The sequence below is a fragment of the Cynoglossus semilaevis genome, chromosome 7, assembly GCF_000523025.1.
Source record: "Cynoglossus semilaevis isolate Cse_v1.0 chromosome 7, Cse_v1.0, whole genome shotgun sequence".
Taxonomy (NCBI): Eukaryota; Metazoa; Chordata; class Actinopteri; order Pleuronectiformes; family Cynoglossidae; genus Cynoglossus; species Cynoglossus semilaevis.
Window position 1 is genome coordinate 6,833,703 of NC_024313.1, and position 19,558 is coordinate 6,853,260.

At 40.9% G+C, this 19,558-nt stretch overlaps 2 protein-coding genes across 4 annotated transcripts in view; one reads left to right on the forward strand and one right to left on the reverse strand.

Moving 5' to 3' along the window:
• The window catches only part of fndc1 (fibronectin type III domain containing 1), a 33,394-nt gene that overhangs the window by 1,168 nt on the left and 12,668 nt on the right, over positions 1 to 19,558 (reverse strand). For 2 of the 3 annotated variants that reach the window (XM_017033620.2, XM_008313123.3), the window contains exons 7-21: positions 19,277 to 19,464; positions 18,627 to 18,734; positions 17,915 to 18,103; positions 15,579 to 17,837; positions 15,316 to 15,431; positions 14,852 to 14,963; positions 14,397 to 14,750; positions 13,211 to 13,285; positions 12,066 to 12,215; positions 8,741 to 8,977; positions 5,232 to 5,340; positions 2,128 to 2,207; positions 1,817 to 1,846; positions 351 to 512; positions 154 to 276 (exon numbers count right to left, since the gene is read on the reverse strand). In XM_017033620.2, coding sequence (XP_016889109.1) covers positions 154 to 276; positions 351 to 512; positions 1,817 to 1,846; positions 2,128 to 2,207; positions 5,232 to 5,340; positions 8,741 to 8,977; positions 12,066 to 12,215; positions 13,211 to 13,285; positions 14,397 to 14,750; positions 14,852 to 14,963; positions 15,316 to 15,431; positions 15,579 to 17,837; positions 17,915 to 18,103; positions 18,627 to 18,734; positions 19,277 to 19,464 — 4,292 coding nt within the window. The remainder of the gene's footprint in view (positions 1 to 153; positions 277 to 350; positions 513 to 1,816; positions 1,847 to 2,127; positions 2,208 to 5,231; positions 5,341 to 8,740; positions 8,978 to 12,065; positions 12,216 to 13,210; positions 13,286 to 14,396; positions 14,751 to 14,851; positions 14,964 to 15,315; positions 15,432 to 15,578; positions 17,838 to 17,914; positions 18,104 to 18,626; positions 18,735 to 19,276; positions 19,465 to 19,558) is intronic. The other variant, XM_008313124.3, reaches the window with a different exon arrangement.
• Positions 10,003 to 19,558, forward strand: part of otofa (otoferlin a) — a 79,045-nt gene continuing 69,489 nt past the window's right edge. Inside the window, exons 1-2 of the mRNA XM_017033623.2 lie at positions 10,003 to 10,069; positions 11,219 to 11,286. The gene's annotated coding sequence lies outside the window, so the exon portion shown is untranslated. The remainder of the gene's footprint in view (positions 10,070 to 11,218; positions 11,287 to 19,558) is intronic.

Genomic DNA, 19,558 nt, shown 5'->3' on the forward strand with positions numbered 1-19,558 from the left:
AGCTTTCTGTCAAATATCATTCAGCATGTGAATTCTTTGTGGATAAGATCGATGCTGCTGCTTCACATCTGTGCCAGAGGGAGAGTTGGGAAAAGTCCTAACGGTTTGGGGCGGAATATCGCAGCCTCAAATGTCACATCTGGGACTGTTTACCTTGTGCTGAGGGCAGATAATTGGAGAGGAATTCCGGGCCTGTCCGTCCGTCCCTGTAGGAGTCGACAAACTGGCAGTGGTCCTCTCCCTGTCCAAACGTGTCTCCTATGCTGTAGAAAGGCTCTGCAGACACAGTGTTTCCTGTCATTTAAGGTCACTGCCAAAGAGAGTCGTGATGTGTTCGTGTGACACGTTACCTCTCAGGCCATCTCCCATGAATATCTTGTACCGGAGCGAGTTGCAGAGGACCACGCCCACGAACTTCCTATACCACGTCCTCTTGACGTACTGGCTGCCCTTACAGCTGCTGTGGGTGGGGTTGTATTTGAAGGTGAAAGGGATCCAGATCGGTTCCCCACCTGAGACAACCGGAGAGGAAGGGCTCCATCAACAAATTGAAAAATCATCTTTCCTCGTAACGAGGGGAACATGAGTGTTTAACGCGGTTATCACTCTTTTACCCAGATCACATTTTATATCCAGTAATTCTAGACGCCGTATGAAGATTTGTGCTGCTATAAGTTTATAAATCACAAACAGTTCCGGGGCCAAAACAATAAATTCAGACATGTTGATAATGACTGATCCAGACATTTAAGTTCATCTGGGACTGCTCTGCTCACTGCTCCTGGAGTCAAAACAAATCAAACACAGACTTCATGTCACAAATATATGGATACAAAATTCCAAGAAACCATGTCCGTTTCCTTGTATTTGGCTTTTTGCCAAATTCTGATTTTATATGCAAATAAGCTATAACATAAACAATGTTAGAAAATCACTTGAATGCTACTGAGTTGTAGCTCTGTAGGCTTCTTAAAGATGGACGTTAGTCTAAACGTTAGCTCACAGAAATGCTAAAGGTGAATGAGCTTTCCCTTCTCGTTGCCAAATCTTGAAACAACTAACGTTAGCTCACAGAAATGCTAAAGGTCAATGAGCTTTCCTTTCTCGTTGCTAAATTTTGAATCAACTTGGCCAGCAGTGTTGGAGTTGCATTGCTGCTACCCTGTGTGTCAACTTTCAAAATGATAAATATTTACAACCCCAAATGTCCCAAACACTTCCAACGACAAGAAAAACCAAAGGCCAAAGGCATTTCCCTGGCAGACAGCACATTACCAATTACTTCTAATAGACAGTTTAAATAAATGAACGGTTCACGTCTGTATCACACTATGGGGTATTTCTTTACGCATTTACAGCACAATGTAGCTTTAGACAGAAAATGCTAAAAGAAAAAAGAAAAAATTCTCAGCTTAAAAGAGTTCATATTTCTAACTGTTTTTCAACAGTTTGTTTCCTAATGTGACCTGCAGGGACTTTATAGGCTGTAAACTGCCCTTTTCCATATTAGACATTGGACTACCTGAAATATTTTTATGACATTTGGTAACTCTTGGCAATTACGCAACGTCTTACTTCTGCCATTTCTAATTCAGAGGCCAAACTATACACTGGAGGAGACATTAGAAATAAGCTACTGTTGGCAGGTAGGTTTCGTTGGCCGACTCTTCAGAATTCTTTCTCTCTGATTGAACGTGATGTCTGAATGCACGGAGAGAGGCGTTAGCGAGGACAAATTCTAACAGAGGCAGACAGTTGGTTTAAGAAAGTGATGACTCTCTGTGTAGCAGAGACGGAGCAGCTGCAGTGGACTCACCAGGTGGCCTTTCGATGAGAAGAGGATCGTCTGTGGAAGAAAGAATGTGATTATTTCACCAGTGTCCAAACACACAAAGACAAGATTAATGTATTCCCCTGATTATGGGAGTGGGAACAAAAAATCTTTTCATCGATAAAACCATGATATCTCCATCTGGTGGCTTGCGAAGATTGCACTTTCTTTCATGGACATTTTGCATCGGAATGTGCACTTTCTTTCTGAATATTCCGCAAAGTGATGCAAAATCCAAACTTCCCGTCTGACAGCGTGTTTGAACTGCAAAAAAAGTGTGTTGTCAGTGTACACACCTGATTCAGTGACATACGTGAGTGTATCGCTGACTGGTCCCAGTCCAAACACATTCTTGGCCTGCACTTTAAAGTAGTACCTGAATGGAGACAAAGGAAGTACTTAATGAAAGACTCCGTCATTGAATGTCACTCCGCAGAAAAGTAGTACCTGAATGGAGACAAAGGATGTACTTAATGAAAGACTCCGTCATTGACACGTCATTGAATGTCACTCTGCAGGAAATATCTGTGACCAGATGAAGGTGAAGAGAATGTTAATGACTGTAGCAGATGTCAGGGGAAGCTCGGCTCAGGTTGATTTACAAAAAGAACGTCTTATACCTGCACCATCGCAAAGATATGCACAGCACAATAAAAGAGCTATTTGGCCCGGGTTTAAAGGGAGAGTTGAGTCAGGAGACGTTTGGATATTAACAGATAGACAGAGATAGGGATGAAAGACGGAAGAATCGAGGGATACAAAAAGAAAAATAGAGGAGATATTTGCTGACGAGGCGAACAAAAAGAAAGCTGGAAATATCTGGGAACAGAAAAGAGTAACAAAGTCATGTGACTGTGTCTGCTTGTGGTGGATCTATTATAAAACCCAATTAGATCACAACCAAAACCATTAGTGAGAACTTTGCAAACTTTTCCTTTAGTTATCAAAATAATCCAAGTGAGAAAGTGTATCTCTGTTTAATAAAAACGTTTGTGTTTTTTTTTTTTTTTGCTTTATTCCACAGGGTAACGTGCAGTGAGTTCATGGTCTGTCAACGTCCAGCCAAACAATTTCACCACACACAGACCCCAGGCCTGGATTCAATCACCTGCAGCCACGTGACAAGAGTGACCAGAATATTATATCACCACAGAGAGTAAGTAAGTCAGTCAGTGAGTGGTTGGAAAGTGTGTGAGGGTGGGAAGGGGGTACACCAGCTGCATGGAGATGATGTAATGAAAGATGAAAAAGGAGAAAGTTAAAAAAAGAAGCCAAACTTTGATCCAGAATTTAAAAAAAAAGAAAAGAAAACAATGATTAGACTACAAAAAGCAGCAGCAAGCCAAACTTGGCTTTTCAAATCCCTGCTTGATTTAGTGCAGAAGTTCTCAAAGGATCAAGTCTAGGGACAGACACTTTATCTAATTCTTCTGGGCAGGACCCAGTTTTTAAGAAGCTCTCAAAAAATTCTACAACAATATACATTAGACTTAGAGCTGGACAGTATGGCCCGAAATAGTAAAAATAAATACATCACAATACAGAGTCAATGATATGACATATTGTGATATACTGCAATACTATACTAGGCATGACAATGTTATGCGTTTTCTTGACAACGATGATCCCAGTTAAATATGATTAATCTTGATTAATCCACAGCTACCCTGTGATGAATCTGTTTAAATGTTTTAATCAAAGAACAACAAATCTTGGACATTTGTTTCTCAAGTGCCTGATAGTAGCTCAGTATTTTTGGCGGTCATATGGGCTCCCACTGTCTGGGAAATGTCAACACTGTCCCATAAACCATCCCAAAATCAAGTGTAACCACAGGAGACACACTATCATGAAAACAAGCTGGTTGTCAGGGAGGGAAACCCTCGCCGCAGCCTCCAGGAATGCTTTACTCTGACACAAAGCTTTACCGTATCAGGCGCTCAACAACAGGTATCTGCTGATATACAGTACACTTGGCACAACAGGAGTTAAGAGTTCAGCCACCTAAATACTTCAGTAACTAATTAAGTGACTATAAAACCTCTTGGCATTTGCACCTGGACGTCATTGAAAGAGTAGACCAACAGGTGAGGGTTTAAGACTTTCCAGAAGTTTTGTAGAAGATCACCTCTCACTCATGACTGGCATTAGAGAAGACCTTCTCTTGGTCTTATTTGACCCTCAACGGACTTTGAACTGGGATGATGCTACCGCAGCATACCACTAGAGGGGGCACAAGTACCACAGGCAGTACCCATACCATAGTTTTTGAACCAATTTTCTGACTTTTATTTACACCAGATGGGAACTGTCATCTTCTGTCATCTTTACAGCATCTCTATCTTCAAATGGGATTTATAAAAGCGACATGATTTATGAAAATAAGTCACAAAACAGCAGCGTCTCCAGTTCTAGTTCTGCAGCTTCGCTCAGGGCTTGAGGTTCCTGTTTGAAGTCTATGGTTTCAAATGAGTCAAGAAAAGATGGAGAACCTTTAGAACAGGGCTACTCAATTAGAAATCCAGCTGGGCCAGACTTTTCAGAAACTAATAGACAGGATGTGACTGCAATACTTGCATTGTGGGTTGTATGCTGCAAAGCTATGGATAGTGTTCCATTCATTGTCAGTTCTAGTGTAAGGAATTGAATCACTCATCAAATAAACCGATGATTTTATGCCTGCGGAGACAGACAGTCCCAAATAAACCGATGATTTTATGCCTGCGGGACAGGAGACAGACAGTCCTTTTAAGACCTGTGTCCTGTGTGAAGTGATGGAGTTTTTTATAAGACATTGCTTCGGAAAAAAACAGCCTGAAATGATTGGTTTTGTTTTGAAGTCTCAGATAATGTGTATGCAATTATGTTGTGCTGAATTTTCCGTGTCTCAACACAGTTTTTCAACATGTCACATTTTGGTGCAGATTGCATTCTTCCCCCTAACCTGTCTCCATTTAACCAAATGTGATTTACGTCACTCCGAGGATTTTTCTGGTTCCCACATATAAACAATTATGGTGTCACTGCTCAGACTCTGATTAGTGTCAGCCTGGTTTGATATCCTCAATGCCAACACATCCCCGGATAAACACCAACAGACACATACTGTACATACATCAAGTCACACAACCACGTTCAGAGACTGTGTATATTCTGTACATTCACGTGATGACAAGAAGATTATATAAACCCCCCCAGCAGATGTCAACAGAACAAAACCACAGTCAAGCAGCAGCACCGAGGGCTGGATGAAGAGTCATGTGACCAATTACATCTTTCTCTGGCAGTGTTGTGTGTGTAAAAATTCACGCTGGATGAAGAGTCATGTGACCAATTAAATCTTTCTTTACTTTCAGATTATGTGTGATGAACATGTGTCTGCTGTTATTCAAGGAGTCACCTGGAGTTGGGTTTGAGGTTCTCCACAGCCAGGTGTGTCCCACTGGAGATCTTGGAGGACCATCTGTTGTTAAGGACGTCATCGTACGAAGCACTGTGAACCATGTAGCCTGCGGGGAGCAGGAGAAAACAAAAGAAGCCGTCATGTCATGTAAGTAAAAAAAAAAAAAATCCATCCTGTAGAAGAAGCTTAACAAAAGAAGGATGTCTTGAATGCAAATCAACATAACCCCGATGCGCTGTTCAGGCTAATCTCTCAACAATAATTCATGTGATCATTTAATCCAGATTGGATCACTTCTTTGGGGGGTCTTTCACAATATCACATTCATAAATTACAGTTGTTAAAATGCCACAGTGGGAATTATTTCCAGGTTCAACAGGAGGAAACATGTATCTCCAATTTTTAAAATGCGTCATTGGCCCCCTGTTTATTTAAGAGACTCTTCTCAGCGCCTCAACCTTGTCTCTAACACTATCACTACACTATACTCACTTGATGGAAAGCTTAAATGGCAGATTTGGACTTTCTTAGTTGCATTATTGCCATCTACTGGGTCTATTTTGCACTGCTTGATTATTTCATCTAGGACAAACCTGGACAAACTGTGACCCGTGGGCCAGATACAGTCCGCTAGGCTTTCTATTCCGGCCCGCTAAACTCTGCCTTAAGATATGGTAAAGACTAATATCAATCGTTCTGTTTCATGCATTGCAACAAATCGACTGTAATTTCTGTTGGTGCCACTAGATGGCGACAGATTCGAAATGTGCCAAATCATCTTTGATAGTTTAGGTTTATACTTCTATATTTTATTTATATTATTTCGTCCAGCATTCTGCCATCAGCTAGTCAAATTTTGAACCTCATTTTGACCCGTAAACCCAAGAGTTTTCCCACACCTGGGTTATTTCACTTGCAGCAGAAAGTAGAACTAAGAAAATACAGAGAGAAGGTAGAAACCTAGCTGATGTTCACAAGACCAAATACTTTTTGTGGCTGTCTAAAAGTGACTAATGTGATAAATTTCTAACCCCAAAACATTTAATTTTATAGTTTATATTATTGTTCGTTTGTATTGGAAAAATTCATGTGTTGTTTAGTTTAGAAACAGCTCCAGAAGGTTTGAGAGAGCACGTCACTTTTAAAACTTCAATGTGTAATTATACTATTCTTAAATCTGAATAGACTTTGGGCAGACATTTCTTGGTTTTCATTTTTTCCTGCCTGTGTCCTAAATGTCTCCAAACCACCACCAGCTTTTGGTTTTTGGCCTTAAAAGTTGACAGAGATTAAAGGGAGACAGAATCCAAGAATTAAAACCTACAAATTCTCCTACAAAAAGAAACATTTTCGGTGCCTGATTTATAAGTGTGAAAACAACTTGCTGTGTTTTCATGAGTTATTGCTTGGACTATCTCTTGATTGGGCAAGCTACTGAAATCTCTGGCAGTAGCTTTGCAGTTGCCAGTTGTGCCAAACTGATCTTTTAAACAGAAAATCCAAAGTTCAATCCACGTCTTCAAATCAGAGAAGCTTTCTCACGTGTCAGCGTGAGCCAACGAGCCTTATGAATATTTATATTAAAATTAGGTTTATGTTTCCAATTATTTCCGAGACTTAATGGAATTTCTGGCAACAATTGATGACAACCGTCTTCTTCTCTGTCTGCTGGTCCATCCGCCTGTTCTTTGCAACCACATAGATCAATGTCAGAAACCAGCATCGTGACCCGGGGTCACGGAGCCTACGGTCGTTCACTGCAAAACTCCAGAAACCATCTCTGCTGCACATCAAAACTGCTAACTGTTTCTGTTGGACTTTCAAGTTTAAGTTGCTGTTTTTACTGGAGCTGCACCAACACATCTGGCTGCTGACAGGAGAGAAGGGAAATACTAGCTACTTTGTTAGACTTCACTTGGGTTTTCCATTCCTTTCACATTTTACAGGATTTAACACAAAAGTTTGACACACTCCCTGCCATCAGAGTCCCTGCATCCGTTCCTTCTGTAGGAATTCTCAGAAATACATCCCAGAAAAGGAGCCACATCCAACACATGGGGTATTCTAAGTGTGCGTGCTTTGAAAAAAAAAATAAAACAAAAGGCCATAAGTGTCTTACAATAAAAAGTGAAGCAGGAGTTTGTTTCACCTGTTACATGATAACAGCTGTTTCCACCCACTTGTTTTGAGAGCCGTGACCCATAACTTGTGCAGCATGGTTCTGCAAAAAGGTCCCAATAACTAAAACGGCCTTGGATATGCATGTGTGAACCATACCTTGACTTTATTTACAGTACAGTTGTAGCCAGATGTACTAAAAGCCAATTCCTAAGTGCTACTGCTGCATTCTTGTACACCTGAGTAGAAGTTCAAGAATTTGGAAAATATTTCCTGGGTATCACCACGGAAATATTCTGTCACACAATCCACACCAGTGTTCCACTGAAACTTAAAAATAAACACAGTTTAATTAGTTATAATAGAATATATAGCATTTTAAATGGAAGTAAATAGTAATGCTGTGCCAATATTCCCAGACAAATGTGCTACATAATATGGAAAATGGCTCCATACTCTGTGAGCACAGAGGAAACACAGGAGGATGGATGGAAAAAAAAGAAAGTGAGGAATAAAACACCAGTGACAGTTCAGAGCCTCTCTCTGTTTTACACATCAGAGGACAGACTGGCCCACGGCACGAGCAGGAGCTTGGTTTTCCTGCCAAAAAAAACCACACTGCCTTTCTGTCTGCTCGACTGTCATTAATAAGACCTTACCGTTGTAAGGTGTATCCACTCCTATTCAGCCATGTATTTCTCAGGAGTCACCAACTACTGTATATTTGCCTGAATTTTTCATAATAATTTTAATAATTAATACTGTGATGTGGTTTCTACAAAATTGCTTTTCTTACTGAGAGAAAACAAATTAGAATTAGTGTAAGTCCTCAACTACTCTTTTGCCTTGTTCTTTGTGTTTTGGCAGGTTCTACCAAATGTCATTCCTGATGCAACCCAACCTGGTATTTAAGGACTAGGTGGTATCGATCCCCGGGCCCTCTAGTGGCGGGCAGGAGTCCCACCACTGCAGCTTTATTGTGGATCATTGAAGTAAGTAAAATAATACATTTGAAATTAATGTATGTTGCTGCACCCCACAACCCCCCAGCCACATACAATAACTCCATGCCATCCACTTAGGGAACCATTGCCTCTCTGATTCTACAAAGTCAAAACAGAAGACAGATGGTCTACAGCTGGGACAGACTAGGAGAAATAGGTTTGTTAGTTTTGTTGTTTAGTTTTGTTCTTTTGGTTGTTAGGCTCAAAATTAATATGAACAACACAAAAGCCTTATTTAACAGCATAGTCTGATGTTGATGGGTGTAACAATTTGGGGTATTTTACTTGATCCTTCATATTATACTCTTTAAAAATTATTTTTGAAAATCCAGCAGTCAGTCAAGTTCACGTCAGTCTGACCGATGGAGACCTTTACCCTCTTACCTGACACCATATCTCCGGCCAGTGGACGAGCCCAGTCCAGGATGATAAATGAGTGACAGCCCTCCATGGCTACCACCGTGACGTTCTGGGGCTTGTTCTTGGGAGGCAGGTTCTGATTGGCTTGAGCACTGTCTTTCTTCATAAGGTTTTCTAGAATGTCCACCTGTAGATATTCCAGAGCTTCTGTCAAGGAGCAAGGAGCACCTGGGTCCTTCTGGATGTAGTTCACATAGGGAGCTGGCGTCAGGAGAGAGAGAGTATTATTTGATTAATTTTTTACCAGATTGTTCCACAATAATTGACATTCACAAAATGTTTTCAGCATTTTTACTGATATGGTATCATATAACAGCAGTCAGACAGGTCACTCCAACATTGTCTTTTTCTCCTCCTTTTTGCGATCCTTTTCTCATTTGTTTTCAATGATCCTGGAAACACCAGTCAGACTTACAGCTGTGAATATTTCAGGAATCGCACAATTTCTAGACTGACATGGGTTTTGGAGTGAGCTGCAGGAGCCTGGAGTGGCTCCCACCTCCACACATGATTGGCCCGTAGATGGAGGCCAAGAGTTTAACACGTCAACACATCAAGGCAGACTGTGAGATATAACAGTGTGTGTACATTCAGGCCTCCAGACTAACGTAGTTCTGTCGACTTGGGAACGTAGAAAAATATGTATTTTGGACGATAATTAATAGCAGTCGAATAGTAGGACGAAGATGGGGGGGGCGGGGGGGTGTGCACGGAAGATACACACCGTCACTGTCATGCACTACGGGAGCGCAGCTGCACGGAGTAAGTCACGTGACCCAAATTAACGTAACCCGCGGAAACACTAAGCAGAATGCTGGCGTCTTCATCAAAACACAGCGCCGCGTCGTTCCATACAGGCTACAGTTTAAAAAAAAAAAAAAAACTCCCGAGGGAGTTTAAAAAAAAAAACCCCGTAGGAACCGAAACAAACAGACCCGGTGCTTATTCACCTGCGGAGTCGAGGGTAAGTGTCTAATGAAATGTTGTTTAGCTAGCTAGTTAGCTGGCTCTTCTACGTCGCCATGAGTAGAATGAAAAAGTCTTCTGACCTCTCCTGTCACTCAAACACACGAGTTGAGGCTTGTGAATGGCAGGTCCCCCAAACATTTGGAGTTAGTTGCAGGTTTTTAAACTAAGAATAAAGAGAACAAGAACATAAGTGTTGAATGAATGGGAATACTCAGTTGTGACAGTGATTTGTTTTTGTTGTTTTTGTTTTTTTCACAGAAATGTCTGACTTTCCTGCTGGCTTTTAAGGTGACACTCCATGGTCTCTTCATCATCTGTGCTAAGGTTAGCTGCAATAACATTTAATGCTTCTCATCACGTTCCTTTTTCTGTCTTCCCTCCACAGCTCTTTGGGGAGTCATAATGTTCAGATGCATATTTTTGATAAGTAGTTCACCACAAGAAGGACGAATATCTTCAGTGATACAGAGCAGATCGCCCTGATGTATCTGTCACTGTACTGAAACACACTGAAGCTATTATTAGTACAATCATTGAAATATCCATAAAGTTTAGTTCAGGGAAAGTACATCAGGCTTTCAGTGAATGATGCTGATGGAGTCTGACAGGTCGCAGTCTGTTATTTTACAAGATGTGCATAAATCTGAGGTAGATGCCTCATTACTGAGCTAAATTACTGAGCTAATTAAGGCTCCTCATCAATTTGTCAAGGTCGATTTACTGAACGTGAATAAAGAATATGAGTTTGAGTGTTAGACGGCAAGTGAAAACAGTTGTACAAAGTTTTCTCTTTCCTGAAGAGTTTTTTCTATTCCTCTTGTTTGCAACAAGGAGGAATGTCAAGGGAGTGGAAGAACGCCTTGTCCTAATGAATGTTTAAAAAGAAAAATGCAACAAAATCTTACTCATATTACATATTTTCCAAAAAAAAAACTTTGCAGCCCCATATACGTAGCATTATCATTTCATCCTAAAAGATTTAAAACGTGACAGATTATTTTTGTTTGGATTATCCATAAACTGTATAACTGTCAAAATGCCTGAAACTTTTTAATTTGAAGATATGGTAGCCATAAATGAAAAAAAAGTTGCTAAATGTTTTTTTTCTCTTTACAAACAATAGCATTATAAATAAAAAAATAAATAATTACTTTTGTCTACAATGACCTAAGATGTCTCATGTGACCAACAGCAGTTTAAAAGTACTGATTATACACATACATTATTTTGATAATGAAAATAATGTAAAAGACAAAGACAAAAAGCAGGGATGGAAGTTCTACAGTGCAGTTAAATCTTTATTGTTATATTCTTAGTCATTTCTGTTTCTAGTTCAACAAACCGGAATTTAGTTGCAGATATGGTTTGCTATTTATGAGGTTTCACCTTGTGAGCCAAGGTAGAGGTGTAACTTTATTACTTCGGCACAAAGACTCCGAACTTTGATCAGAATTCTTTTTTTTTTTTTCACAGTACCAAGAGACCTGTCGAGCAGACATGCTGTCACACTCCTGGATGGAGACAAGATACGAATAAACCAGGTTTGCATGATCAGTCATATTCCTCTACCAATATTTTTACCGTCTACATTACTGTTTAGCTTGTAGACTAACAAACCAACTGTCAGGTTCATCCAAAGTATATTTCTAGAGCCCTTGCACAGATTTTTATTACTGACAGGGATAATAAATCATGTAAGTCCAGATTTATTTTTCTCTTCAACCTCTGCATGACTCTTCCCTTCTACTGTAGGTGAAAGGGTAAGTAAGGTGAATGTTGGCCTGAGAATCATATTCATATCACCGTGTAATTTAATATTATTTTGTGCCTCAAATCTCAGGCTTACGGGCCACTTTGATCCTGCGAACCGCACACATGCAGCCCACAACTAGATCTCAGTATGATGTAATCTGACCAACGGGCACAGATGACACTATGGACGGGGGGAACCCCTAATTCTTAAGTACCTGACACCCAAGTAAACCTATATAAAAATATAAAGTACATGAATATAAATAAATGTATTATATATATAAATATATATAGATGTCTGTGTATCTGTTAAGATTGTTATGTTTGTATGTATGTATAGTGGTATTGCTGATAGCTTGGTCCTGCCTCGGGAAAAATGTTACAAACATTACTTTTGCAAGACATTAGATTTTGGTTGGTGAACTTGCTGTTGTCCACTTTGATTCATTGACGATCCCAGTCAGGGGACAACAGTTGAAGAAATTACAATCAACTGTATTACCAAACTGGAGCAGGTTAACAATGTTTTCACAGAGGGGAAAAATAAATGAAGTTCAGATTGCAGTACCTGTGAATCGCTTCCTTCCACTCAGGTCATACTCTGACAAAGGCCCTCTATTGGAAGGTCCAGGGCGGGGCGCTGGAGTGGAGGCGTCCATGGTAGTGCTGGGAATGGTGGTGGACGGTGGAGGCAGGGTGGTCTCTGTGAAAAGCTCATCTGACAAGAATAACATGTGTTAATGAGCTTCTGATTGGAAAACAAATATTTGATGTGTTTTTACATCTTAACTTCGAAGCATGCTGCTGTGTGTCATTAGTCCTTTGTGTCACCATGATCTGCGTAATTAGAGGGTTAAAAAGACAATGTTAATTGTAGACAGACATTTGCGTTAACACTGGAAAGACCCCACACCCTACGTTGTGTTATTATGTAATGTTTTCCTGCCCTTATTTTCCAACTGAGTCCGGTTTGATGACATTTCACAAGACTTCAAGGCTAAAAATGTGAAATGATTCATTGGGTGAAATTTAATTAGTTCCTTCCCCTTTCATCACAGATTTCTCCATGTGCTGCATTGGTGGACCTTGGCATTACATCATGGTCCACACACATGCAACAAGCTTTTAGCAATGACATGAAAATACTCAGGAAATACTGCAGTGACATTCTGGCAACCACCTCCCCAGTGCTAGCCACATATCACAAGCTGCTTACGTGCTGCAGGTTTATGTGACCGGACATCCTGGATTTCACAGCGGAATAACATATACAAACAACCAACAGCAGTTTTCCATTCAGCTGAAGCTGGGGGTTATCTATTATATTGCAAAACAAAGTTAATCACAGCATAATACATTACATTAAATCTTAAGCCAAGGCATTCTCTTCTACTTAGTAATGTTGTTCACATGCAATCTGGGTCCAGTCTTTTGGAATAAACCTGATTATAAACAGCCAGAATGGAAACTCTCCAAAATCCAAGCAGTGAACCAGGACCAAGCCCAAACAGATATACAAGGAAAATAAAGGGAAGACCACAGGCAAGGCAGAGAGGAAGAAACGTGAAGAGCTAGCAAACAGATCCACCGACAGATAAACAGGCGCTGACGAAGCGTCATGATTGACAAACAACAAACAATGAGCCGACAGTGCATTTAAGTCCATCTAGCCCAGTGGGGGTGGGTCGATCTGAAGCCATACTCAGCCGATACCTTTGTTAAGAGCTAAAGCATCAGGCATCATGGTCACAGTAACCATGTAGTCCATTTCCAATCCCGAGGATTCCTCTGCCAGAGAAGTAGAACAGGCTGTAGCATCAGTCTCATATAATTGGTTAACACTTTGAATACAGGTGCAAATTATGATACAAACCATGTCTGCAGGGAGCGACTACTTCTAGATTAGGGCTCTGAATAAGACCAAGAAAAGGTCAAAAGTATTCCAGCAAGGGTTTCTCTGGTTGCATTAAAACTCTATCTAACATTTGTATGAAGTAAGAATTTTTTTTTTGAAATGTCCAAACAGTCCTATGATTGCAGCATTGTCTCGTTTCTGCCTCCAGTTTTATCCCTGGCTACTGTGACTTTATGAAACATTTGAAGTTCATAACGGCACTTAATAACAACAAAATGACATTAGCAGCAGTTTGCAACTGGATATCTTAAGGCCATCAGCACTTTAGTACAAGAGTCAGTCCCCAGATGTGGAAACTTCTGTGTAGTTTAAGTGGTTTCACATTAACCCTGCTCAGTAACATCTGTCTCATTCAATCTGATTACGGGCCGACAGCATCAAGTACGTCACTTTACACCTGGCATTTGAAAATCTCCTGACATGTGTCTCCAATGACTGCCTGTGATCAGACCACACAGTCCATCACGTCTTAGAATGCATGATGTCTTTGGGTCAGTTTGAGTTACGCTGACAGATGGTTGTCAATGTGTTTGTGGATTGCTTGTGTGAGCAAAGAGACAACTAACCTAAAAGAAGAGAGATGTAGTAATAAGAGCTGTAAGAAGAGCTGGAGTTAAACAACCTGACTTTGCTCACATCTTCGTAGAGAATTCTGTTACAATTCTATTTTAAATGAAGTCATCTCAATCCAGAATGACCACGAATTTAGGTTTGTCACATATATATGTTTGGTAAGGAAACTGCTGCTGAATGTGCATTATGTTTGGGCAATATTGCACTATAAACTCATGCTACTTTGAGCAGCACATGGCCGTAGGATTGCGTTACTGCTAAACAAGGTGGACCACCTGTGGGTCAGGTGTACTCCCAAAATACAAATATTTGTAATGTATTATGATAGTTCATTGAAGTACTAGGAATAAAAAATCTTGGGTTAGATTTTATTTTTCTAAAACTGTATATTTGTAGTCTTTGCAGGTTTACCTTCTGGATAACAATTCAATATTCCTTCTTGGTCCAGAAGGGGAAAACCATATTCATCTCTTTTGGCATATGTCCCAGGTGGGCATGTCGGGTATGGCATTGTCGTAGTAAAGTCCTCTGTGGTCCATGCTATAGTTGTAGGTACCGGTGTGGTGGTAGCTGTAGTGGTGGTGGTGGTGGTGGTTGTGGTGGTTGTGGTGGTGGAGCCCCTGCGATTGATCACATCCAAGCCAAGCAAAGGTTTCCCTCCAACTGTGAGGACCTTCTCTTTGGGATTGACCACAGGTCTACTGTCTCTGCCATGACCAAACAGAGCCATACCTTCCTGGTTTAACAGTGGGCTCCCCCTGTGGTCTGGTAGACAGGTCACAAGAAGATAAAAAGAAAAGATAAGATACAAATCTTTTACAATATTTTTTTCTTTTGGCATTGTAAGGTAAGATGTAGTATATCACCAAAAATTGTGCGTCCATCCTCGCCCAGCACTACTCTCCTGGGTTTGCCACTGGAGTCCTGTAGGATTTGTCCAGCCTGGTTCATAAGAATACCTTTCTCCAAGTCTACAATCTGGAATGAAACACTGATTTACCACATGAATTGTCATAGTCATATGTTAGAAATCAGTTTAAGTTTAAAGCATTGATGTTGGAGCGAAATATTACACAAAGTACAAGTGAAAGTTCACTGCCTGTGTTAGGAAAAAAAAGTTTGATTTTCCTGATAATTTCTTGGACAAGTGAAGTTGAAGTTGACTATCTGCCAAAAGACACAACATGTAGACAAAGACTGGATGTGTCCTTTGCCAAGTCTAAGATTTGCTAACAATTGTTAGCACCTGTAATCTATCCTGTCTGTCTTATCCAGAGTGTCAAGGTTTTTCTTGTGAGTCAGGGATTGCAAAAAAACAAAAGGGAGTTACCCATTTGCTTCCATCAGGTCCAGTGATGAACTTTCGACCAACAGCTTTACTGGTTTCAGGAGAGGCAGGGGCATCTTTATCGTTTGCTGCTGTCAGGTTGGGTCGTCCATTTTTACCTAAGTGTATAGTTGTAGGTTTTACAAGAAGGATAAACAAGTAGTGTATAGTTGTAGGTTTTACAAGAAGAATAAATCTGAATTGTACTATTTTAATCTTTGTATCATTTTAATATTTGCTTGTTCATGGTTTTATACTGACATTACCATTTCCATTAGCAGGTTTGAATGTTCCTCCATTGATTGGTTTCCCTCTGCTGATAGGATACCTAGCCCTAACCCCAGCTCCCCTTGTAGTATCTCTAGATGACAAAGAAGCAGTTGAAGATGATGACGATGATGATGTGGACTGTGATTGTCCTTCAGCAACTGTCCCTGTCTTTCTCTCAGAAGGCTGAGTTCCAGCTTCATTATGTGATGAAGAGGAATCAACAGAGGATGAAGATGATTGCGATGTTGAAGACCCTGATCTTGTGTTTTGAGCTGGTTGTGGTCTGATGGGAACTCTTGGTCTAAACTGCCTATTTGCCAAAAATGGACTGTGTGCCCTTGGACTTGTACCTACAGCAGGTCTGCGTTGAGTTGGAGGTACTCCTACAGATGTTCCAGTTCTTGTTCCAGAGGAAGTTTCTCTGGTATTTACACTTTCATTTTCCTCTGTGTTTCTGTCGGCATTAGCTGATGTTACAATAGGAGGTTTCTCAGCCTCTGTGGAATCTGTGTCTTCGTCATTTTTACCAACATTTCTACTTACTTCTTCCACATAATCCTTTTTATGACTGTTTTGATTGCCATAAGTTGGTTTTTCATGGATCCTCTCACTTGAACCTGTTGGTCCATGTGAGGTATGATGGGATGTCGAAGCCACAGAAGATGACGCTGAGGTAGTTGTTTTTCTAGTTTCACCAGATGCAGGATTTTTGTCAGCCAAAGAAGGTTTAACCACACTTACTCCAACCCCACTCTTTATGGAGTCCCTGTTTGAAGGACTCTTTAGATCCTCATTAGTCTCCTGAATTGGAGAGACTCCAGAAGCACCTGTGGCACCTGAGACCCTTGGGGTTGTGCCCCGTAAAAAGGGTCTGAAAACCCCTACAGAAGATGAAGTCCTAGTCAGAGGGGATCTACCATCCTGTTGCGAAGCTAATGTCCTTGTCCTTGGCGCAAATTGTTCTGGATAACGACTAGCTAGCCAGGGGAATCTTTCGGCCAAGGATGGGCTCTTACTCCCCTCTTCTGTGGGTTGCAGTTTAGAAGTTATGGTAGGCTCCTCAATATTTTTCAATTCTGTATTTGTGCTTTCAGGTTTCATGTCATCATTTCCCCTCGAGTATGTTCTACCTACCTCAGATGGTGTGTGTGAATTTGTTGTCCTTTGAGACCCTCTGTGTGACACTGATGGGGAGGAGTGGGATGTTGTGGATCTGAATGGGTGTTGTGGGGTGCTCTGTGATGTGACTGGAATACTGCTCTGGGACCTGGAATGGAAACTGGTCTGACGTCTGTGACCATTGTTTGTATCAGATTTTGCCTCGTTGTTAGTCCTTTCTGGTACTGGGAATTGTGATACTGATGATGTGTGTGCGTTTAATGTTGCTGAGTTTGCAGCTCTGTTTGGTAAATTAGACTGTGGAATTGTGGCTGGTTTGTAACCGTTAAGTATTCGTGTTGAATTTCCTCTTAACATAACCCCAGGACGTCTTCGGCTAAAGCCATTTCTCGTTCCATAACCAAAACGGCCACCTGGACCTGTACTTCTACTTGCTTGGGCAACCTCTGGCTGCTGTGAGCTGTTTTCTTTTTCAGCTGGAGAGGGAGGTTTGTATGATGGAATTTCCTTACCAACTAAGTCTTTATTTTTGGAATAGGTGGAAGCAGTGTAGTCTTCCCTTCTCGCTGCTGACTCCTGAATGTGGGATGGAGATGATGTTGATGCTAAAGGAGAGTGTGAGGAAGAGGTAGAAGATATAAAGGGAAAAGGAGATGAAGATGGTTTTTTATGAACCCGTATCTTAATGGGCCTCCTGGGCTTTGAGTTAGGCTTTCCATAAGTCTGTTTAGTAGGTGAGGGTGTCAGGATTTTTAGGTTTGGTGTCTCTGTTGTATGCAACTCTTCCTCCTCAACTTCAGGAGAAACATCATTATCAGGTTCTTTTGCCTCTGGTACCATCATAGCGGTTGTTGTCTCTTCAACCGGAGGTGGTGTTGTTACTTTTCCTCTGGAGAAATCCCTGCTGTTCCTGGATGAACCCCTCGCAGAGAAGAAAGTGTCGTGATAAGACCTTGACTGAGAAAGAGGGCGTTGACGCTTCTTGGCTGATGCTACAGGGTTCGACTGTGAAGGTGTAGTTGGTTCCACTGGTGCTTCTGTTGTCATAAGTTCAGGTTCATCAAGGTCAGTATCCTGTCTGGACGGAGAGTGGCTGGTTCTGTGTATGACCTTTGGTTTTGATGAGGAACCGCTGGCTGTCAGAGAACAAACATTTCGATGAGTGAGGGTCAAACTAGTTCTACACCTGCTTTAAAATAGAAGAAATACTTACATCCTGGCATGGTGACACTGAGAGCTTTGCTTAGAGGTCCCTGTCCCCTTCTATTGGTTGCTCTTATTTTGAAGATGTAAGTGTCTCCTGGTGTGAGTCCCTCTACTGTGGCTGTGCTGGTGCTGGCACGGTATGTTTCACTTTTCATCCCAAAAGGCTTCAAGGCAGGAGCATAAGACAGGATGTAGTCTGTACAGATACAGGGTACGACCAAGATCTCAATTTCTTTGAACAACTGAAATGACCAATGTGGCCATAAATAAATCTGAAAAAAATCTAAACACAATCACCTAAATGTTACACCACAGCAGCTGCTGTAATGTAATAATGCAGCTAAAGCCAAAAAAACACTTCAATGCAAGCAACCCCCCCCCCAAAAAAACACACAAAATAATTGATGATTATCAAAACATTATTGTGTCTCTAGGTTGATACAAGAAAAACACCAAAAGGCACGAATCAGAAACCAAAATATGGAATCACTATGGGAATATTTGTGGTGTTTTTTTTAAGGCAACAATACAAAAAGACTACATTGAGTAGTTACAACTTCATAATTTTATAATTCTAGGCAGCATAGACTACCTGTCTGAAATTATGACACTAATTTCCGTCATGCTTCATAACACAGTGGTGGCTGTCAAAGTCAAAGACTACTCTGTAATTAACAGTAAACTATTAGTGCACTCAAACTCATCTTTGTGGAGCTGACCTCTTATCCTGCCATTGGGCTGGTCAGGCGGGTCCCATGTAGCAATGACTGCAGTTCCTTTTCCTCTCAGTGGCTTGACTTCAAAGTTCTCTGGTGGTCCAGATGGTGCTAGTGAGGGAGCCGAAAAAAAACATGTGCATATGAATGGAAAGACAAGAGTTTAAAGAAAGATCAGCAGGATAGAAACCAGAACCAGCACAGAGGGACTATCCTTAGGAAATTGCTGGTTAAGTCCTGTAAAAACAGCAAGGGCAACTGTGCCAGCAGGCTGAAGCTGAAGGACAGACTGCTGCTGTAGCGACGTGATAACTTAGGATGGTGTATGAAATCGCACAAGAATAATTCCGCTGTAAAAGAAATAGGAAATACTGACTTTTTAAGGAACCACAACTTAGGAGCAACAGTGCTGCACTATATTAAATTAAAGTAATGGGCAATAAATGTTACTTTATAAGTAAAAGCAATGAGGCAAGGTTATAGAGGAATACATTTTCTGATTTTTTTTTATGCTAAAATGTAAATTTTGTCTTTCCCAGGCTTTTTTTTTATTGAAAACGAATAACTTTCCATCGTTCCAATCTCTCCAGTCCACCTGCTTTACTGCGTACAGAGTTTTATTGTATTCACAGATCTCAAGTGGCAGAACAAACCTGACTCGGGAGTTCTCTGGAACACTGAGACACTCCATTTGCCATGCTTTTCATCTTGGGAGATTCTGACCGAGAATTCATACATGCTGTCAGCAGTCAGGGTGTCTATCATCATCCTCTTCTGGGGGCTGTCTTTGTATTCCCACCGGGCTGATTCTCCCTTCTCTCTGTACCTCACTGTGTAGGATCTGAGGCCAAAGGAATGAAAATGTTCAATTTCATTATGAGTCTTAGCGTCAAAGTTGAATACTTTTCATATCCTCTGAGCAGCAACCATTTCTT